Source organism: Panthera pardus, unplaced genomic scaffold (assembly GCF_024362965.1).
Source record: "Panthera pardus isolate Hobbes unplaced genomic scaffold, ASM2436296v1 HiC_scaffold_10, whole genome shotgun sequence".
NCBI classification, from domain to species: Eukaryota; Metazoa; Chordata; class Mammalia; order Carnivora; family Felidae; genus Panthera; species Panthera pardus.
In genome coordinates, this window is record NW_026526655.1 from 55118430 (window position 1) to 55142632 (window position 24203).

The 24203-nt window shown below is 39.8% G+C and overlaps 1 protein-coding gene across 12 annotated transcripts in view; it reads right to left on the bottom strand.

The window, feature by feature from the left end:
- Positions 1-24203, bottom strand: part of OSBPL6 (oxysterol binding protein like 6) — a 213768-nt gene that overhangs the window by 75538 nt on the left and 114027 nt on the right. For all 12 annotated transcript variants that reach the window (XM_053907332.1, XM_053907327.1, XM_053907325.1 and 9 more), the window contains exon 2: positions 17594-17812. In XM_053907332.1, coding sequence (XP_053763307.1) covers positions 17594-17695 — 102 coding nt within the window. In that variant the 5' untranslated portion in view covers positions 17696-17812. The remainder of the gene's footprint in view (positions 1-17593; positions 17813-24203) is intronic.

Here is a 24203-nt window from a genome sequence, read left to right on the forward strand (position 1 = left end):
AAAATGTAAAACATTATAATTCTCACTAAAATTAATTTTGGTAATATTGTTAAAAAAATTTTTTTGGATGTTTATTTATTTTTGAGAGAGAGAGACAGAGCATGAGTGGGGGGAGGGGCAGAGAGAGAGGAAGACACAGAATCCGAAGCAGGCTCCAGGCTCTGAGCTGTCAGCACAGAGTCCGACATGGGGCTTGAATCCACGAGCTATAAGATCATGACCTGAGCTGAAGTCAGATGCTTAACTGACTGGGCCACCCAGGTGCTCCGGTAATACTTTTTTAAAATAAAAAATGTTATTTAGGCTAGCATGTGGTGAGTCTATTTTATTTTTAAATATATTAACGGGGCGCCTGGGTGGCTCAGTCGGTTGGGCGTACGACTTCAGCTCAGGTCACGATCTCGCCGTCCGTGAGTTCGAGCCCTGCATCGGGCTCTGGGCTGATGGCTCAGAGCCTGGAGCCTGCTTCCGATTCTGTGTCTCCCTTTCTCTCTGCCCCTCCCCCGTTCATGCTCTGTCTCTCTCTGTCTCAAAAATAAATAAAACGTTAAAAAAAAAATATATATATATATATATATATATTAAGGGGCGCCTGGGTGGCTCAGTCGGTTAAGCGGCCGACTTCGGCTCAGGTCATGATCTCGCGGTCCGTGAGTTTGAGCCCCGCGTCGGGCTCTGTGCTGACGGCTCAGAGCCTGGAGCCTGTTTCAGATTCTGTGCCTCCCTCTCTCTGACCCTCCCCCGTTCATGCTCTGTCTCTCTTTGTCTCAAAAATAAATAAACGTTTAAAAAAATTTTTTTAAATAAATAAATAAATAAATATATTAAGAAATATTAAATTTTTTATACACTTTAATTTCTAATACAGTAAATACAGACAGACATAATCCACATATACACAACTCTCTTTGAGGTCTTCATTAGTTTTAAAGAGGGTAAAGGGTTCCTGAGAACTGCTATTCTAGAAAAAATACTATAAAACTTTTGTGGTTATTAAAATGGAGAATTCTGACTTGCACCTAAGTTATTCTTTTTCTCATAAAGCTTATTTTCAGGAAAAGCATTTTTAAAAAAAACTAATATTTCAAAATTTACTTACAACTACTTAATCTACCTCAAACTAAATTATATAAATCTACTCATTAACAATCCCAAACTGTCCAGACACATCACATAAACCGGTAAGAGGAAACCAAATCATGTTTCATGTATTCTTCAAATATATCTGAGAAAACCTTCCCTAATTGTAAATTCTATAAAGATTAAAAAAAAACACCGTGAAAGTATTTTTTAAATGCATGAGTTGGTTTTTCTAAAAAAAACAACCATGAGCATAAAAGATATATAGGTGTCAATGAACTCTGTCTGCCGGTGAAATGTACCTGTAATTCATTCATCCATCCATTGGTTCAATTAATCACCAAATAACCTATTGGTTATTGGGCCCTGTACTGTGCTAGGAGCAGATGACAGGGTGGTGGAGAACAAAATAGACAAGAGAATTGCTCCTAATGATTATATTCTAGAGAGAGGTCTTATACCAAAGACCAAAAAAGGCTGAACAAATTTTTATAAACCTGCGCCTTAACCCTGTTCCGTGCGGCTACTGCTTTTACTTATTTCATATTGTCCAGGGAAATATCGTTGGCTTGAGCTTCTCTTTAAGAGCCCTCCTCAGCCCTCATCCTTGCAGGTTGCTGAGCAATAGAACACATATACATTGCCTCCCCGACCCCATCCCTGTCAAATAAACATGGTAAGGAAAGCAAAACTTGACCTTAGTAACTATGCAGGCAGGAAATAAAGGATTAACTCAGGAATTTAGCCAGGGGAAGGAAACTAAATCCTCTAATTTCCAAACCAAGCCACAGACCTATAGAAGATCAATTTAGGATATTTAAAGTATGATAAAAATGAGTTTTGTCTCTATAGACACCTATCTATCCAATTATTTATTATTGTCCCATGATAAAAAATTAATCCACTACCTTAAGAATTGCCTTCATGGTGTTTGAAGTCAAAAGCATATCCTGAGGTTATATAATCACACACAACGCTTCATCATTTGTAGTGAACTATCTAAATACTTGAATGCTGCATTTTCAACATTGGCAGATAAAAAGAAGATAGTTTTCAAATTTAACCATACTCGGTGTTGGACTCTAGTTAGATTGGGGGGAACAAGCTCATATTCATCTTGGTATCCTGCCTCCTCTACTGCCAGCCCACCCTTGGCACAAGTCCTTGCAAATTGTAGCCGGTCAGAAATTTCTGGAATTTTTAAGTGCTCTCTGATTAATTTGTAGAGAACAGTCCCTCAGTAATTATTGACACATGATTAGGCATAAAACTGCCTTCTAGCTTCATCTTGGAATTATAAAAATCACAGCTCCAATAGGCTAGAACTTTTGAAAACATTTAAAGAACTTAACTTTTAAAATCGAAACATTCAGTGGATTAACCTCAGGGCTCTTGTTTATTCGATTTAAAGCTATGGTTGGTAAAATTTAATGTAGCAACATCTTCAGTAACAAAAATGAATCTGTTTCATAAGGTTTCCCTTATGATCTTAATCTGTGCTATATACTTTTGTGTACTTTTCTTCACAAGCTGGCTATTTTCACATTCTTTCACGGTAATGTGGAAATATTGTCAAGGTGTTACACATATTAGATAAGGAGCTTAAATAAAGGGTTACATAACCCTTTTATGTATGTATGTATGTATGTATGTATGTATGTTTTATTTATTTATTTTATTTTATTTATTAAAAAAATTTTTTTAAATGCTTATTTATTTTTGAGAGACAGAGTCAGAGTGTGAGCGGTGGAGGGGCAGAGAGAGGGGGAGACATAGAATCTGAAGTAGGCTCCAGGCTCCGAGCCATCAGCCCAGAGCCTGATGCGGGGCTCGAACTCACGAACCGTGAAATCACGACCTGAGCTGAAGTCGGACACTCAACTGACTGAGCCACCCAGGCACCCTGTTAATCAGTCTTTTATTTATTTATTTTTTAAACGTTTTCATTTATTTTTGAGACAGAGAGAGACAGAGCATGAACGGGGGAGGGTCAGAGAGAGAGGGAGACACAGAATCAGAAGCAGGCTCCAGGCTCTGAGCCATCAGCCCAGAGCCCGACGCGGGGCTCGAACTCACGGACCGCGAGATCATGACCTGAGCCGAAGTCGGCTGCCCAACCGACTGAGCCACCCAGGCGCCCCTTAATTAGTCTTTTAAAGTCAAGTTTCCTTTCAAATCCTAAAATTACAACTTAATTTTCAGGTCAGTGGGGTTTTTTTTTGAAGACTTTTTTTTAGAGTAGTTTTATAAAAGTTCACAGCAAAACTGAGAGAAAGGTACAGAGATTTCCCATATACCGCTGGCCCATATACTACATAGGCATGGTCTCCCCTAGAGTCAGCATTCCCCACCAGAGTGGTACATTTGTGATAGTGATGAACCTAGCTTGGTTACAGGTCAGTTTTCTAGGGAACTTATTAGCACACGCAGAGAAGGTGGGAAGTACTACTTGGCTAACCGTTATTCCTCCTGCTCAAAGAGAACTGATGTATATTTCACTTAAAGCCAAGAGTCCAGGACAAACATGCCACTACAGCTCTTTAATTTGGTAAAAGTTCATCCAGTGCAACTCCTGCAGAGGGGAATGTGACTCTAACATGAGAATGCACAAGATCTGAACAGCTCTCCTGGTTTGTTGGGTCTGTCCGTTTATTCATTTCATTTCAAAGACATATAGGAACTGCTATAACTATTTCAGGCCATGGCTACAAATTTCTGTATAGATTCACTTTTCATAAAAGTTTAGCAGAGTAAAAAGGAGAACTGGCCCACCTCTCTCTAAATGTTAACTCTGCTGAAATTGTCCGATGATCCTCTCTAAGCTATTTTTATAATCATCAACTATATAAAATATTTTCAAAGAAAAATACCGAAAATAATTTCTAAACCTCTAAAGGATTTTCTCCTTCAAGCTTTTGGTTGCTAGGCATGTGTCTCTTCTAGTGACACTGAATTCTAACACAGCAACACTATTTCAGTGATGCTCGTAATCTTCATGTGATAGTGCTGATGACAACGATGGTGGAGACAGTTAATATTTGGTGTTCTCTATATCCCTGTCTCCAGGTTTTACATGGATTATTTCATTCCATTTCCACACAAAGCCTTTGAGTAATGACTATGACATTTATTTTATGGCCGATTGAACAGGGAGAGGCACAGAGGGGTTAAATTAATGACACAGAGTCAGTAAGTGTTGGAGTTGGAATGTGAATGGAGACTTTACTCTGCGTCCGAGCTTTTAAGTACTGCCTTCTACTGAAATTAAAGCTGACGGTAAACGGCAGAAACGATAGTAATTTCAAGCAGTGTATTCCCTCAAGACTAACTGAACACATCAAAAGCCATCCTCTACCACAGGCTTTTGTGGAAGCAGAGAGGCAGAAATGAGTAAAACAGAACAGGATTGCAGCACTCTTAAATATGGTACAGCCTTATGGTGTTTCCAAGTCAAGAACTAAGAGCAAGCCAGCTAGCTTTTCCTTCAGAGATCCAGTGTCCAATGCAGAGAAAAGGATGTAATTTTTGAAGTCACACAGATGAGCATACCAACCCTCATGCTGCTATTTACCACGTGACTTGGGCAAATCATGAACCTCTCTCAGCCTCAGTGTCCTCTATCTATAAAATGGGGATAGTAACATCTACCTTAGAAGACACTGCAAATCACAGAGCTGGCACCCAGTGTATGCACAGTGCTGCCCAGAGCCTTGCACACCATGGGCATTTAATAAATGGTAGCTAACATCTCGGTGGTAATGCTGTAAGAATAAATGTTTAGGAATTCTGTGCGATTTTATTGCCATAGAAGGATGTGTCCAAACACCCCGCTGGGGTGTGACATCTGAAAATAAAGAATCCAGGGATACCTGGGTGGCTCAGTTGGTTAAGCATCCAACCCTTGGTTTTGATTCAGGTCATGATCTCATCTTTTGTGAGATCGAGCCCTGGTCGGGCTCTGTGCTGACAGTGCAGAGCCTGTTTGGGATTCTCTCTCTCCCCTCTCTCTGCCTCTCCTCTGCTCACTCTCTATCTTTGTCTCTCAAAATAAACATATATTTTTAAGTGAAAATGAAGAATCCATACTTGACATGATCATCATGTTACCTGGTCAACCTAGTAACGAAAGTCGGCACTACTTTGCAAACAGAGCATCAGAACTTACTGAGGAAGCTGACAGAGTGAGTGGAGACAGATGCCCTAAACACCTGCTAGCAGGACAAAGAGCAGCAGATGGATGCTGACCCCACACCACCCCGAACGGTGATGCTGACCCTGAACCTTGTGAATGGCTATGCGACCCCGCACCCCCTGAATGGAGATGCCGACCCTGCACCCTCCTGGATGGTGATGCCGACCCTGCATCCTCCTGAATGGTGATGCCCACCTTGCACCCCCTGAATGGCAATGCCCACCCTGCACCCCCCTGAATGGCACAGCAGAAGAGGCATATGGACTTGTCACTGTCTTCTTAATAACTCCCTTCAAGGAAATATTATTATTGGAATAGCATAAAATATTAAAATCATGAAAGCCATAAGGCCATGACTGAATATGTAGTAATCCTACTACTTTCTTTATAGTAGCAATTGTCTTACTCTCACTGAAAGATGGAAGAATTGCATTAATAATAAATCTCTACATAAGCGCCACTGAAATGAATGAAAGAAAATTTTAGAAACAGTGGCTGGAAAAATTCCACACAGCACACCTGGAAAACCCTAAAGGGAGCAGTAGCAGTCACCACAGTCTTGACTCTGTGTGTGTACAAACATGAAAACTTCCTAAGAACCAACAGCTTTGGCCCCACATTGAAGTGGCCTATTGTTGGAAACACTGCATTGTAAGAAATGCCATCAGGACCCATCAAGTGGCCCATTTATAGCCAAGAGCATTTCAGCAATCTTGACTATGAAGTGGCAAAAGGCATGTGAATAAACAGCTTTTTAATTCCCATGATTGCCTTCAAGTAGCACTAGAAGCAGAACTTACTGCTTCTAGGAGCGGGTTTGCTACTCCCCTGTACTCTAATACTCACAAACACATTAATAAGATCACCGAAAACCCCAGCAACTATGACCATTCTTCACTGCAGCAATTGTAAATAAATGGTGAATAATGGAGACAAGTACTAGGTCACTTCAAGAGCAAAGGCTCCGGAACATGAAGAGTTAATATAAAAGGCAGGAGAGCACTTATGTGTGACTGGAAAAGAACACTAAAGTCAAGGTAATTTGTAATTTTCTAAAAGGCTATTTAAATGGCCCAGAACAGACAAGGGATTTTAGTAGGACAATCACTCACGTGATTTTGTTAGCAATAAAAGTAAAAAAAAAAAAAAATCCTATATGTATCTATTCAACACTTACATATGTATACTTAAGACAGAGTTGATTTGCTGTGATTACCCGTGTGAACTCAGAGCAGATATATCTATAATTTGCCTATATGTACCCATAAGTCTTTGCTGAATGAAAGAACAAATTAAGTTGGCACGAGATAAATACAGGTCATTAAGAGGAGAAAAGGTGGCCCAGCTTCCGCCTCAGTACCTCAAAGATGGTTTTAAAAATTTGTTCCAAGTCTCCCCTGTAGCACATCCTACATATTCATTTATTTGTAAATCTTATGGAGTTAAGGCTTACAATTTTATTATTAAAATGGCTGACACTTATATTTACTTTACTCAAAATACTATTTAAACCTACATACATATGCACAGTAACTCACAAAATAAATGACTCACAAAATATGACACATATTTTTTACTATAGAAGCAATATACATTCATTGCAGAAATGTGGTGGGGGGAACAGAAAAGAAAAAAGAAATTAAAACTACCACACCAGCAATAACCTCTTTCAATATCTTGGTATATTTGCTTTCAGCTTTTTTTCAATTCATATATCCACCCAATTCTTAATAGCCAGTTTTCTTCAATTAACAATGTAACATTTTTCTTACAGCATGAAAAATTCTTCAAAAACATTTTCAGCAGCTGTGCAATATTCCACTGCATGACTGTGAGATAGGTTATTTTTTTTAATGTTCATTTTATTTTATTTTTTTTTTTTGAGACAGAGGGAGAGAAAGAGAGAGAGAGAGAGAGTGTGAGCAGGGAAAGAGGAGAGGCAGACACAGAAAGCGAAGCAGTCTCCAGGCTCTGAGCTGTGCACAGAGCCCAATGTGGGGCTCAAACTCACAAACCGTGAGATCATGACCTGAGCTGAAGTCAGATGCTTAACTGACTGAGCCACTGCTTAATCTTGGCGTCCTGAGATAGGTTTTTTTTTTTTTTTTTTTTTTTTTTTTTTTATTTATTTTGAGAGAGAAAGAGGCAGCACAAGTGGGGGAAGGGAAGAGAGAGGGAGAGACAGAATCCCAAGCAGACTCCACGCTGCCAGTGCAGTCTACTGTGGGGCTCGCATCTATGAACAGTGACATTGTGACCCGAGCCGAAACCAAGAGTCAGACACTCAACCAATTAAGCCACCCAGGCGCCCCAAAATAGTTATTTAAATAACTTCTTGTTTAACATCAGGCAGTTGCTAATATTTTAATAGTATAAAAATACTTTGATAAAGGTCTTTGCACAAAAATCTTTACATGTATGTTTGGTGTTTCCTTGGAATACATTTCTTAGAAGCTGAGTTACCGTGTCCTATGGGATAACCTTTGAAAAGTCTTTAGATATGCATTACAAAATTTCCCTCCAGAAAAGTAGAATCCGTTAACATGCTAAGCAGTAGTGCACAAGAATGTCCATTTCCCTCAAACTTCATGAACACTGGCTATTATCACTATCACAAAATCACCTCTTAATTAGGATTTGAAGTCAAGAAGTCTGGAACTTTAAAGTACACAACATGCACGGGTCTTTCTTTTACCTTTGTGACAGTATTTTACTTAGAGCCTAGCCACTTTTAGTGGCTACTGGGCAAAGGGATGGTAAAATTTTCTATTTGTCAAAACTGAAAATCAAATCAAGCAGTTTTTGTAGAATTTATGATCCTTTGAGACAATGTTTTTATAGTCCTTCAGAAATACCTATAAATGTATTCTGTAAGAGCAATGCTTTCCAAATCTGGGTAAATAACAGTCTCCTAGGGAAGCTTCTATACATGACAGATTCCCAGGCCCCCTCAGTGACCTACGAATGAGATCCTCTGGGGTTCACTAACTGATTATACTGTGGCTCTTTCCATTTGGTGTTATGTCTAAGAACTAAACACGCAGTGTTAATCTTGAGTCTGGTGACAAATTTGTTGCTATGAAAATGCTATCCCAAACCAGCCAGCTCAAGTAATAAGAGATCACTTCTTCAGTGAGACACTGATAAAACAGTCATAGAAAAATCAAAGGATTCTACAGACACACCAGGGAAAGCAGTAGCCAGATTCTCAAATAATGCCGAGTTCTGAATTACTCGTGGATAATGAGCATCTGAATGACAGGTGGCAAATTTCTTTCCAATGATCTCAATTTCAGCACCTGTGACATGGACTGGGCACACACTGTAAACATCAAGCAGCGGTGACAGTGGTCTCCAAAGGGTGGGCACAGCAAAAAAACTATGGGGATGCTCATTTCATTTCACGGAAAAGGCTAATCACGGTTTTCAATGAACAAATGCTCAAAACTTCTCGTTCCAAAGGCAATAGGTGTAGTGAAAATACAGAAAATTCAGGAAAGCACAAAGTGAATGATTCACCTTTGAGAACAGTAGGTCACGATAAAAACTATTAATACAGTGGTCTATGTATCATTTGGTCTTGCTTCCTTGGCCAATGAAGATGTAAAAAATCACTGTTGCTACAGAGAGAAAAAATGAGGAGGCGAACATAACTCAAAATAATTGACAAATGCTGCTTACAGAGTTTGCTTAGAAGTGAACAGAAGGCCCTTCTCCTGGACATTCAGCTTGTCAAACCTTGCAACAGAGCTAACAGTGGTGTGGTCAAGAACTTTAGGAGCTCCAGAATCAGGCTTCCAGGGAGCAGACCCTGTCTTGGGCTGCTCATTAGCTGTGGGGAAGACATTTCACCACTTTATGCCATAGTTTAGGTCTCTAAAAAAGGTGATGACCGGGGCACCTGGGTGGCTCAGTCGGTTAAGTGTCCGACTTCAGCTCAGGTCACGATCTCGCGGTCCGTGAGTTCGAGCCCCGCATCAGGCTCTGTGCTGACGGCTCAGAGCCTGGAGCCTGCTTCGGATTCTGTGTCTCCCTCTCTCTCTGCTCCTCCCCCATTCATGCTCTGTCTCTCTCTGTCTCAAAAATAAATAAACGTTAAAAAAAAATTAAAAAAAAAAAAAAAAGGTGATGACCGTCCCAACCTTCCACAGTGAGAACGCACGAAATACTAGCTGTTGCTGGTGTTGTTCTATTTGTTTATTCATGAACTTTGCCTAATATTTAGACTTTTCAGAACACCCAGTTTACAAAATGCATCTAAATCACAGAAGTTTCTCACAGTGTGTTTTTTGTAAGAAATTATTTTTTTTCCCATTGACCTCGGTCCTAAGTCTTTGAAGTTAAGTTCCAGGGGATGAATGGAATCCCAAAAAGGCTAAATTGGAGGTTTGGTATTAAATCAGGAAGCCTTGATTTTTTTTTTTTCCCTCTAAGAACTAGAATATTTTTGTTTGAGGTAATATTTTATTTTTTTCAACTCAAAGATGGAAATATTTCATATTCAGGTAGACACACTATATTTCAAAGCAGTGATTTGGTTATTTCATTTAATAAAGCTATTTGAAGAAGATGTGTCAGAGGTTCAGTTGGGAGAGACACATTCCAATTCAGTTCACGTAGATGCTAGGGGATGTTTTTATCAGCCTGTTTGTCTAAGGAGAAATGTTGTTATGAAAACCCCATACATAAAGTATAAACGTTGATGAAGAACACTCACTTTCTAGTTTTTTAGGCACCTTCTTCACTTACAATGAAAGCTGCACATGTAGCATATGCTGCTGCTACCAGAACTGGGAGATTATGTCGCCAGTCCATGGTGACGTGAGTCCCACAGAACCTCTGCTGGGGATACCTTTCACTCGTCATCCATGGACATTAACAGAAGGGGCCATGGTGTACTGTTGTTAATGATGTGTAGGAAACATCATTAGACACCCATGTAATTGACACACTCTATTCATTAAGACCGACTACAATACTAAATATATATTTCATAAAAACTGGCAAGAAGATTAACTCCCAGCCTCTTATGACCTATTCATAATATACTTTTTCCTTAAAAATTATTTATTTTATGATCTCTGAGCTTTGGCGAACTTTAAATCATTATAAGGAATGGCTAATACTTTTTTTTCTTTGATTTTCCATTAAATTAAAAAGCCTGACTCATTTAAGCATTTGCAATGTCTAACCTGGTAGAGCTAAAACAATTCACTGATAACAGACACTATCATCTGGTAATTATGCATTCCAAATCCTAAATTCTTAGAGCAATAGTGTCTGATTTTCTGAAATGACCTGTTAATGATACAAATAAAAAATAATCAATGGCTTCAAACAGAGGCCTCACTTTTATTTATTTTTATGTTTTGAGAGAAAGAGAGAGAGAGAGCAGGGGAGGGGCAGAGGGAGAGGGAGAGAGAATCCCAAGCGGGCTCCATGCTGCCAGCACAGAGCCTGATGTAGGGCTTGATCCCACAACCCTGGGTCATGACCTGAGCTGAAATCAAGAGTTGGATGCTCAACCAACCGAGCCACTAAGGTGCCCCTAGAGGCCTTACTTTTAAAAATGCAGATCCTTGGGCCTAATACCAGAACTACAGAAACTGTCTCAACAGGGTGGTCTCAGTCTCATATATTGTAAAAAAAAATTCTCTAAAATATGTAAATGTAAGAGTAATTATCAAAACAAACAAACAAATAAAATCCAGTCAGCTGGTCATAAACTTAGCCTATTATATAATGTTACCTTAAAATAAGTAATATGACTGGGCAATAGTAACTCCTGTTTTAAAAAAAAAAAGTTATTGGAGGTGTCTGGGTGGCTCAGTTGGTTAAGTGTCCAACTCCTGGTTTTGGCTCAGGTCATGATCTCATGGTTTGTGAGATGGAGCCCCAGGTTGTGCTCTTCCCTGGTAGCACGGAGCCTGCTTGGGATTCTCTTTCTCCCTCTTTCTGCCCCTCCCCCCCATCCCCCCGCTTAGAATAAATAAATAAACTTAAAAACAAAATTTAAAAAGTTATTGAAAACAATAATTTGAAAAGATATATGCACCTCTATGTTTAATGCAGCATTATTTACATAGCCAAGGCATGGAAACAACCCGTGTCCATCTATAGACAAATGGATATGGAAGATGTGGTATACATACACAGACACACATACCTACATACATACACAATGGAATATTACTCAGCCGTAAAAAGCATGAGGCTGTGCCATTTGAGACAACATGGATGAATCTAGAAGGTATTGTGCCAAGTGAAATAAATCAGACAGAGAAAGACCAATGCCATATGATTTCATTCATAAGTGGAATCTGAAAAAAAAAAAAACCTATAAGAAACAAACAAAAAAAACTCAAGACCCCAACTGAATTAACAAACAAAAATCAGAATCAGATTATAAGTACAGAGAACAAACTGATGGCTGCCAGAGGAGAGTGGGGTGGGACATTGGGTAAAATGGGCAAAGGCCAGTGGGAGGCACGGGCTTCCAGTTGTGGAATAAGTAAGTCACAGGGACAAAAGGCCTAGCATAGGGAATACAGTCAATGATTTTAATAGCAATGTATGGGGACAGATGGTAGCTACATTTCTGGTGAACGTAGCATAATTTACGAAGTTGTCGAATCATTGCGTTGTACACCTGAAACTAATTTAACATTGTGTGTCAACTATACTCAAATAAAAAATAAATAAAATAAAATAAAATGTTACCTCCCACCCCCAACAATACTTTTAATATGTGTGCAGGACACTCCCAATGCTTTGCTTTTGTCTGATGCCATTTCCTTCGTAAGCCTCAAGTCATTTATTCCACCATATAATCACCATCAGCAGCAAGCAGAAAAGTCTGTGTTCTTAGCTCCCTCCTGCCACCTTTGGACATCCCTCTTCCACTCTCAAGATCTACTCTTCTTGGGAGACACGGAGCTCCCCACTATACTACTTTCTTTCTTTGTCACCTCCCAACCTCATGACTATTCCTTCATAGTTCTCAAGACCTCTGGAGCCTGGTTCCCAATCTGCCTCTCCATGCCAATCCCTCATTCATTTATTCATTCAAATATATTCTGAGCCATGCCATATGTGAGGTATTGTGGGAGGTGCTAGGGGTACATTATTGAATGAAATAAAATACCAGTTTTCAGGGAGCTTACAGGTCAGTGACAATCAAAAGAGGAACGGGATACAGATATGAACAGATAAATATGTAACCTGTCAGGTCGTGGTTAATGCTTTAGAGGCAAATAAAATGAGGTACATAGACAATGAGTGATGAAGACATGCAGGGTAGGTCAGAGAAGGCTATGCAAAAAGGCTACATTTGGAAATGAGTCAAATGTATGAGCAAACCTGGGGATGCCTGGAATGAAAAGCAAGTGAGGCTAAGAGGGTCCAAAACATAAAGGCCTTGAGGTGGGAGCACAACTGAGGAAAAATGCTAGAGAGATCTAAGTGAAGGAGAACAAGGCGGGAAACGGGATCAGAGAAGTGGGCAGAACCAGATAATGAATGACCCTGTAGGCAATGGTCAGCAATTTAAGTATTATTTAGAAACAGATGGGGACCAATGAAGGGTTTGGAGCAGTGGAGTGGCTTGCTCTGACTTAGGTTTTGAAAGGATCACTCTGACTACTCTGTAAAAATATGGCCTGTATGTCAGGCAACAGTAGAAGCAGGGAAACCAGTTGGAAGACTATGGCCATCATCCAGGTGAGAAATGATGGTAGCTCAGACCAGAGTGGAGAGGGAGGAGGTGGTAAGCAGTGGTCAGAACCCAGGTACATCTGAAGGTAGAACCGATAGGATTCACTGAGGGTTTGGAAGCAGGTGTGAGAAAAAAACAAGAAGGATGACTCCTGGTGAGGTTTCTGGCTGTACCAAAAGGAAGGACAGAGTTGCTGCTTACTGAGATAAGGAAGACTGGGAAGGGGCAGATTGGAGAGGGAAATTAGGAATTCAGTTTTGGACATGTTAAGTGTGAGATGTCTTCTTTTTTTAAAATTTTTTTTTATGTTTATTTTTGAGAGAGAGAGAGAGAGAGAGAGAGAGAGAATGAGCGGCGGAGGGGCAGAGAGAGAGGGAGACACAGAATCCAAAGCTGGCCCCAGGCTCTGAGCCATAAGCCCAGAGCCCAACGTGGGGCACGAACCCACGAACTGTTGAGATCATGACCTGAGCCGAAGTCGGATGCTTAACCAACTGAGCCACCCAGGCACCCCGAGATGCCTTCTTAACGTCCAAGTGGAGATCACCCTTGGTAACTTCAATATCACTGTGGTTGACTTGATATCCAGGATCAGGGTTGGCAATTCAAATGCCTTCTGGGGCCAGGCAGGAAACATACATATTGAAATACAATAAGGAGAGGTAGGGGACTGTGGCTGATCAGAGGGTATATGCCCCATCTACAGGGGAAGCTACTCCTGAGCCCAGTTTAGTGTTGCCATTTGCAATCTGGGCTCAGTATTCCTAGATTTTCCAATTTCTTAACAGAAAGAAGAATCTGGAATAACAACTAAATCTTCGGAAAATAAAAAAAAGTTCCACAACCTACTATATTCTAGAAGTGTTCAGTTAAAGTTGTAACTCACTCGTTACATTAGTTGCCTGATGTATATTAATATACATTAATTTATTAACCCATATTGCAAAAAGAGACCATGTTTAGCATTTCTCTAACTTCTTTGACAATAAAATTCTCTTTTTCATGCAACATCAAGGGGAAAGCATTCTTTGGCATACACTGGGAAATGCTGGTTTCTGTATAAAACCTAGATGTCCTAATCAACTCCTTTATATCCTTTTTGAAAATTTTAGGGCATATATTTCTTGCAGCTTATGAATCATTGATCTCTCTCTCTGTTTTTGTCTCTCCCTCTCTGTCTCTCTTGCACACACACATACAGTTAATTTTGTTAGATGTTCTAACATCAAATATCAGTCTGGAATGAAATGTAAATGGAGCATTTACTAAAGTCTTCCAACTTGTTAAATACTAAGTGGAGTCTTGACCCTCTTGTGTTGATGAAGAAACACTCAGTGAAATCACAGGGGCAACTGAATCACTTCATTTCCTAGCTCCTCTCCCTCCTTCACCTGTTGTGCTACATAATTTTGCCACAGGAAGGATAGCCAATTACTACTATGCACTTGGCAGATGTTCTTTGTTTTACTTATCTCTGAGGAAGGAAGAAGGGAGAGAACAAATAAATCTGGAATGGCAAATCTGTAGTACGAAGACAAGACTAATACCATTGCAGCCTTTAAAAATATCTTGTAGGATATATTAAAATATTTGAGGTGCAAGGCTTGTCTCTGAAGAATTAGAGTGTGTCTTCTGCTTAAAAGAGTTTGCAACACAGTTTAGGAGATCTGTACACAAAAAGATAAACAATATGAAAATGTCAAATATTGTCAAAAAGTTCTATAAAAGTTCAGAGAAAGGAGAGGGCAACATGAGGTCGCGTGGTCAGTGGAAGTTCACGTGGGCCAGTCCTTGAAGCACAGGGAGGTATCAGGTCAAGATAAGTGTAGTGGGAATATTCTGTGCAGGAAAGACAAGAGCAGAGACAGAGATAAGGCAGTTTTAGGAACGGTGCACACACAAGATTATACAGAGTAGGAGGACAATGGGACGCTGAGGCTGGATCAGATCTTGGCGGTCATGGGATACCAAGTAAGGAAATCCGACCTTAACTATGTTGGTAAACAAGAGTCTTTGAAGGGTTGTGAGCATAAATCTGCCATGTTCAGGAAATTCAACCTCAGGCCATAAGGGAGACAGCAAGGCCAGAGTACTCTCCAGGATGTTGGGTGGAGGCGATGAGGGTCTGGGCTAGCGAGTGGACAGTGCAAATAGAAAGAAATGATCACATTATAAAGGATGAAATAATCAATAAAATTTGTTCACCTACTGAATGTGAGAGAATCAAAGGAGAAAGGAATGGCTTTGACCCTGGGCCCACAAGAGAATGATTATCCTGACAGCAAACGGGCTTATATGTATTAATTTAAGATGCAGTGGTAAATAAAAGTAGAAATGTCCAATCAATTAATTAGTGACCTAGAACCAGAATTTGGGAATGACAGGCCATGTGCATTAAGGCATCGCTGAATTCTCAGCTATGTGCTAGATCATGTCCTATACGATCCATTTGCATGAATGATGGCCTTCATTTGCATAGATGTCAGTTAAACCAGGAGAATGGTAACATCTAATGAAGGCTAATTTATCACACCTCCTCTATGTCCCTTCACTATGAAAACAGCCACACACAAAAATAGGTGCATATAAAAACCAGTGCCTCATATTACATCACAGGATCACTCGAATTTCCGATTTCCATAAAAACCTGGATGTTAGTAAGTGATTGAGATAAGGAAGAAAAAACAGAACTACAATTGTTCTTTATTCTCTCCCCTGAGAGAGATGAACAAGACACAAAACAGGAGACAGGAAGGAAGCAGAGAAGAAAGTATTTTGGGGAGAATTTGCACTGAGATGAACAAAAACTAAACTAAACTCTCCTTAAAGACAACAACCATTTGAACATTGTCTCTTACTTTTCTAAAATTCATTATCAATTTACAGTCACGCTACTTTATTCCCATCATAAAACTTGTCATTCACAAGCCAGCCAGGAGTCCCATATTCTTCCTTCAGACTCCCTCTGCAGCCTCGGGTCTCAGTTTTTCCCTGTTGTTTTGCACGGCAGCCCTGGAGCTCAGGTGCAACAGGCAGATCAACAATGCATGACAGATGTTTCCGCAGCCCTCATCAGTCTTTTCCATTTGCCACAATTCTCCAGGGTGACCTGGGTCGATCCCATCCTTCCCGCAGCAGCCAGGAAGGCCACACTGCTTAAAATGTCTCTTGGTTGAAATGCCCAGGGCAAAGAAAAAATGGAGAAGCCATAACAAGAAAGGACAGAGAGGCAGGTAAAGGATAAACTGGAATTGCAAACTTAGAAAGCATCTCAACATGTAGTTGCTATTTAATATAAATGTACTTTCATTCATGGTACTTTTGCTTTCTTTTACTATTCGAACGCAGTGCAGTAAATGTTATAATTGGGTGTAATCACAGATTTAGTTAATGCTATAACTGCTTCTCATGAACAGAACGTAGATGTCCTGTTTGAACTCTATAACGCGGGGCGCCAGTGTCAAAAATACCTGCAGCAGAAATATCTGCCTTAGAATCTATGAAAGATACACATGTAAGGAATCTCTGATTCTTACAGATTCCCCATGAATCTCTTGCTAGAAATGGGAGGAGGGGGTGCTGGGAAGGCAGACAGACTGAAAGTTCCCTAAGGGACCCCACTCCCTCAACAGTGCTTCCCCACCATCTAGAAGAATGAATTCACACCTGGATTGGCTGTCTCAAGACCCAAGTCTATGCTATGGACCATGAATGAACTCATGTTCATAGTGCTACAAACTAGACAATATACCTTGAACACACAGAATAGGGAGGAAAACTCCTGCAAGAATAATTTACTCAATGAATATCCTTCACAAGGGAAATTTTTATAAACAGTTAACTAAACCTGTTTACTGTGAATTTCCAGTTACACAACAAAAAATCCTATCACAAGATAATGTCATAACGGCAAAGAGCAATACTGAGACATGTGCTGGGCAAAACAGCTGCCTGTTTGGGAAATGAAGAAAATCCATATGGCCGATTCCCCCACAACCTTGGCACATAGAACAGCCACTGACGTAGCAACAAAGTACCTCCGTAAACAAAAACAATGTACAGAATTGGCTCAATGGGATAATTAAATAAGAATTCATTTTCTCTGTTGGCTCTAAGCATTACCTGAGCTCTCACTGCTCTTAATTCCCCAATGCTACAATTTCATTTGTATCCTAATTCCTGAATCTGACTGTTAACCAGATTCCACGAAACCCAAACAGAAGTTTGTGCGGGACAGGCCAGTGACAGACTGGTAGGAAGAAGGCCTTTGGCAGGCTCACATCCCTTTCCACCTCCACGAATAGACAGCAGAGCATTTAAGTTCTGAAGCAGTTCCCCCTCTTCAGGTGCCCAGAGAGGAGGAAAGCAGGGTTTCTCCTAGCCACCCTGCCTGCGGTCTACACTCTCAAAAAGGATCCTAAATAACAGAGAAACAAGAACAGGATCTTCATGGCATCATCACGTAGATCTACAGAAAACAGTGAGCCTTCCTGTGGAATAAAAATCTTCACAACAAAATTTCAGGATTAATCAGCAAGCCCACCATATCCTAATGGTACCGTATTTGAATAAGATAACAAAGTGCACTTTGGACCATATTCTCTTACCTGCCGACTGTCCCTATGGGAGGGTGTTGAAGAAGAGGCACTTCTGTGGGTTGGAGTGGATGTTTTATGAGCAGGGGATATGCCCTTCTCGTCTGAACTCATAGCTGCAGTTGGAGTCTAGTTGTATGCGCTTAAGACCATCCCAGTCGTGTCTCCAATTCACAGACAAAGAAGTAGATGAATTTTCAGCTTCAGTTCCATTTCATGAATCAGGTTTGACTAGAAAACAGAAGGCAAATAGTGAAGGCGTCCAAAATACCTACAAGCAAAAGAAGCAAGAAAACCTCATGTAATTAAAATACAAATACAAAGTCATTATATTTAGGAAAAATACCAACACGTAGTGAGAGGAAGAACTCTGACACATTAGGAAATACTTCTTCTTCCTCTAGATTTTACGTGGAGGCTAATGGTGTTAATATGAAAAAGAAGGCTGTCAACAAGGAAAATGGAAAGAAACCACATGCCAAGGTCATATTCTTCCCTACCATTCTCTTTGTTTTAAAGCAGATTACATGGTCCCTCAGGCCAAAGTACCCAAAGTACATCAGTTTCTTCCCCTGAAAGTTAAATTTCCCTGCCCAATGGATCATAAGAGCTCAGCCCATGTCTGTCTTCAGTTGAGTTCAGCCAAGTCATGTATGTGATGTTAAATCCAACACAAAACAGATACAAAAGGCAAAAGGGTTCACACATTTTATGCATTGTGTGATCCAGCATTTAGGAAGGATCAAGAATACACATAGTTATTTGCACCTCAAGATCACAGCACATCTACATATGATTCTCAGCTCAGAAAACAACAGGCTTTCAAGTACCTACAGATTGACAGGCATGTTCTGAAACCGGATAATGCTCAGATTTCCTTCCATTTATCCTCAACCAAGAGCCACTTCATTTTTCACTTGGATTCAAATAAAGAAAGCCTGCATTGTAAGTACTAGGACCAAAAACTTATGCCTGAAAAAAGCATCGTTCAATTGGCAACACAGGTTGTTAAAAACTAATTTTTTAGGGGAGCCTGGGTGGCTAGGTTGGTTGAGTGTCTGAATATTGATCTCTGCCTAGGGCATGGTCCCAGGGTCGTGGGATCAAGCCCTGGATCAAGCCCTGCATCAAGCTCTGAACTGAGCATGGAGCCTGCGTAAGATTCTCTCTCTCCCTCTGTCCCTTTCCCCTGTTCACACACTCTCTCTCTAAAATTAAAAAAAAAAAAGGGGGGGCGCCTTGGTGGTTCTGTCAGTTAAGTGACTGACTTTGGCTCAGGTCATGGTCTAGTGGTTTGTGGGTTCCAGCCCCACATCAGGCTCTGTGCTGACAGTTCAGAGCCTGGAGCTTGCTTCGAATTCTGTGTCTCCCTCTCTCTCTACCCCTCCCTCACTCATGCTCTGTCTTTCTCTCAAAAATAAACATTTAAAAAAATAATAAACTAAAATTAAAAGAAAAAATTTTAAGGTAAGCATGACGGTGTAAGATGAAAAGCTTACCCAAAGTTTTCTTCATCCAAGAAAACAGAAAACCAAATTCTAGCCCCTATTTTAATGATAGTACTCCTTGAAGGAAGCACAGAAGACTTTGGTAAGTTCTATAGTGCAGGTTGGAAAAGAAAGCTCCTGGCAATGATCAGAAAGCAATCTTAAGGCTAAAGAAAAATGGGACCTGAACTTGAGTCCAGAGGAAGAGACAGTCAATCAAGAAATCAAAAAAGAATAAAGATGTCTGAGGATACATGGTGAGAGGAACTCGATGGGTCTGGAGGTCTGAGGTATCCCTGATCCAGTGTGTTTGAGCTGAGGTCTGAAGGAGAAGCATGAGTTAAGCAGGTGCCTGGATATTTGGCTTGGTATGATCAAGAAATTAGTGCTGCCCATCATGATCAGAGAGTGGCATGATGGGTCAGAGAGAGGCAAGGGCAAGGCCTTGTCAGCCATGTTCAACTTTTCTATTTTTATCATTAAGGCATAAGAAGCCATAAAGGAGTGTGCTATAACGAGATCTGTGTGTTTAAAAGGATACTTTGAAGGGCACCTGGGTGGCTCAGTCGGTTAAGTGTCTAACTCTTGGTTTCTGCTCGGGTCATGATCTTGTGGTTCGTGAGTTTGTTTGAGCTCTGCATTGGGCTCTGTGTTGGCAGTGTGCAGTCTGTTTGGGATTCTCTCTCTTTCTCTCTCTGCCCCCACCCCTGTTAAAATAAATAAATAAACATTTAAAAAAAAATAAATAAAAGGATACTTTGATAGCCACGAGGAGAACCAAATTGGGGAAATACAGAAGGTGAGGGAGACCCAATCAGGAAGCAAGAGATAATGGATTAGAGAGCTGGCAAGAAATTCAGCATCCAGTCTCGTCAGCTGTAACAGGGTATGAAGGGGGGCAGTGGGGAAGAGGAGAAGACAGGGTTGAGGAAGACTCCTAGGTTTCTGGTATTCTGAGTGAGGTCTGGCCAAAGGAAATCAGGATTGGCAGAAAGGCACGAGCATGGTTTCAACCCAATGAGTTTCAGGTATAACTGAGGCATTCAAATGGAGATAAACACTTGGAAATGTAGTCCCTAGCTCAGAGAAATTTAGGCTATAGACAAATGTTTAAAGATTATGTTTCTGATATAAATGTATTGTATGATTTATGTACAGATCATGTAAACTCTGCAAGTGCAGGTACATTTTATACAGGCCTACAAATAGTTATTATTTTCTAAATCTGCAACAGTACGTTAGTGGATTATGTGGCCCTGAATGTGTTAATCAGGATTTTAATGGCTACCTGGTTACATAGAAGATTCAAAAGAACAATCCCAATAATTAAAAAGCAAATTATTTTAAATTGGGAGACCTGGACTCTCTAGCGAATAAAACTTAAAATCCTTTCTTCAGATTTCAACTTCATTGTCACCACCACTTATCCCCCAAATTGGAAAACTTTCTCTGGAAACAAAATTAGTCTTTGGACTAACAGAAATGTAAAGAGCTGCAGTGCTCTTTCCTTGGCTGGAGATCAGCTTGCATTGAGTACTGTCAAAAGGCAGTGATATGCCGACATGCGATAGATGATCATCCAATCCTTTTGTTTTGTGAAGATAGTCTAATTAAAGCGTGACTGAAATTTCTCAAGCCAAGCTGTGATGCCAGCAAACAGAAAGCAAGAACACTGCTCAGGTCTCTGACTTGAAGTACTTTCTGGTGCAAGATGTCTTACAAGCCGCTGATACTTGAGCTAAAAGTATGGAGGTTCTGTGAGGTATTCACGTGTCCCCAAGGGATGAGGTTGAAACAACCAAACCAATTAGACTGTTATCCATTTGGAAGTAAATTCAATCCAAGCTACATCAAGAGCCAACATTTCCTCTTTTGAACTTTTTTCTTTTGATTTTTAAAAAAAATGTTTTAATGTTTTTAATTTATTTTTGAGGCAGAGAGAGACAGAGCATGAGCAGGGGAGGGGCAGAGAGAGAGGGAGACACAGAATCCAAAGCAGGCTCCAGGCTCCAAGCTGGGGCCCGAACCCACGAATCGTAAGATCATGACCTAGGCCAAAGTCGGACACTTAACTGACTGAGCCACCCAGGCGCCCCTTGAACTTTTTTTTCTTAACTGCGCCCAACTCCCAACTGCACTTTCCCCATTAATACATACCAAATGCTAATACCTTGGTTTTTAATTTAAAATGACATTTTCAGGGTAAGTTGTCGATGATGAAAACGCAATCTTTTGGTTGAATTACAATTATGAATATCTTGAAGAATACCAAGAATAAGAAAAGGCGATTTAGAGAATTTAATTCACTCTGGAACTTGACTATGTCAGCGGGGCTGAGTTGCGACGTGGTAATATACAACCACAAAATCTCAAGAGCTTACAAGAAAAGTTTATTTCTGAGAGAGACAGAGAGCAAGCAGGGGAGGGGCAGAGAGAGAGGGAGACACAGAATCAGAAGCAGACTCCAGACTCTGAGCTGTAAGCCCAGAGCCCAACACGGGTTTTGAACCCAGACCACAAGATCATGACCTGAAGTCAGACGCTTAACGGATGGAGCCACCCAGGCGCCCTAAGAATCATTTTTGACATTACTGTTGTTTTATTAATTTCTGATTTTGTTTAACAAAGAGGATTTTGAGTACCTAAAGTTGAGTGAGATGACCTTTAAAGTTCATTCCAATCTGATTATCAATCAAGTGTTTAATCACCTGCTCTATTTCAAAGTGTATTACAAAAGTAAGTCTAAATTCTATTAGTAGGTTATACCTATTTACTCTTTACTCGTAAAGTATAAGAATTAGTGTGACATTAAAAAAAATTACTTCATCTCTATCAAAGCACATTTTCAGAAATTGCCTAAACAAAATCCCAAGGTAAAGAAAGACCATAGATTTTATTTTATTTAGTTTTTTGAAAGACCATAGATTTTAAAATCAATACCAACATAATTTCTATACTCAATGAGAAAAATATTGTTGCTGCAAATAACAGCAATATAAGAGCTGAACATCTGATTTTCCTGTCTTCTTCCCCATTCATATCAGTGGGATCACTACAATTGTTTGTAAGTGCTATAACATTTGCATTTACACTGAGTGACATAAAATTCAGATTTACGACCTAGAGACCTGACTAAAGCATGAGGTGTCAAGGAAGACTTCTACAAGCTGCTGTTCACAAGCATTATAAATTGTATGTGTTCAGAAAAACATCTGGAACTTGACGATGTCAGCAGGGCTGAGTTGTGACGTAGTAATATACAACCACAAAATCTCAAGGGCTTACAAGAAAGGTTTATTTACATGTTTTATTTACATGTCCTGTAGAGTTCAGCTGCAGCTCTACCCTGTATCAACCCCCAAGTGATGAAGGTAGAACCATAAGACAGTTCTTAGGTGCAGGTGGAACATGTCACTTTCACTCACATCTTATTGGCCAAAACAGGTCACATGGCTAAACTGAGGTTGATGATGCATGAAAGTATAAAGCATCCAATATAAGGCAACAAAAAATACTTGGGTCAATAATCTAGTATATTCACCATAGAAAAAGATTAAAAGCTCAGATATAAATATTTTAATTGACTAGTTTCATCAACCTAAAAATAACCCTAGTTAACATTTGATTCTATCTTAACCAAAGTAGGAAAATAATGTCCAAACTATCTGCAATATGCTTTTTTCAACCAACAATATATTGGTAACAGCCTTCTTTGTGAACAAAGGAGCTTTAGTATCATGGCTCTTAATCACTATGCATGAGGCCACCACATGGATATACCATGGTACGTTTATATTCTGTATATTTTGAAACAATGAAATTTATCACGGGAGAGTTCGTAATAATTCCGTTTGCGTTTGATTATTATATAAAATGACCCTCTTCATTCATTTCAATACTTTTTTGCTTTATTTGGTATCATCTGCTCTCTTTCTGGTTGCAAGTGATTAGTGAAATTCGTCCATCCTTTTACATTTAAAGTTTCTGTATCACTTTGTATTATGTATTCCTGTAGTAAAGATCATGTTGAGTTGTTCAAAAAATCTAATATTAGTGATATTTTTCCCATTTCCATTTAATACTATAACTAATAGTTGGCCTTATGCCTGCCAAATCATGCTACACTTTCTATTTTATGGTTCTTCTTTGTTTCTTTCAATGCCTGATGGCTTTTCCTTTATAATCTGCTTTTCCTTATAATACTGATTTTAAGATGGTTTTAACTGAGTTTTATATTTGCCATTACTGTGAAAGATAAAATTTCCCTTGTAACGTTCTGTTTCCCTTCAAGTTTCTCTAAATCCTGCTGGAACCTACAGTCTGTATGTGACAGTCAAGAGTAAAATGGTACCCTTCTAGTCGCCCCTGCAATATAAAACCTCCCCCACACCACCCCACCTCAAAACTTTCTTTTCCTAGTCCTTTTCCCAATCTTGGTGATTTAATTTGAAGTTTTAGAGAATTACACTTAGTATTCTAACACAACATGGAGGAGCTGATACCACTTCTGACCGGGGCCAACCAGAATCTCCAAGTGTGAGGACAGCCTGGAAGAATTAAGTAATAATTTTTCTGCTCTTTCTCAAACAGCCTCCTTTTCTGCAACAGCAGCTGAGGTCTGCCACAATCAAGACCTGGCTCAGTCACTATTTTCCTGAATTTGGGATGCAGCGTTCATAAAATTAGGGTCTAGTCCTTCATGGTTTTGATATTAGGTTGTGTTTTAAATTAGTATCTGGGTTGTTGATGGTTTGTCTCTTTCAACATCTGCATGACTATTTACAGAGAATCAAGAGGAGCCACAGTAGATGTGGCACAAGCCACAGGGACAGGGCAATCCTATCATCAACTGATCTTATCAGTGCAAATGTCATTGTACTGCTGGATGGAATAAACTAGTTTTCCGATCAAGATCATCACCAGAGCAACGAATGCCTATTATCATTATATATTACAGTCATTACAATGTCACTTACATTAGTTTTTTTTTCCCCCCTTATAGAGAGAGGGTAGGGAATCTTTTTATTTCTAAGGTCATTAACGCACAAAAAGAAAAAGAAAATCAAGGAATGCTTTCATGAAGATAAGCCAATCACTTCTAAAAGAAAAAAAAGATGGTGGTATAAGATATTTGA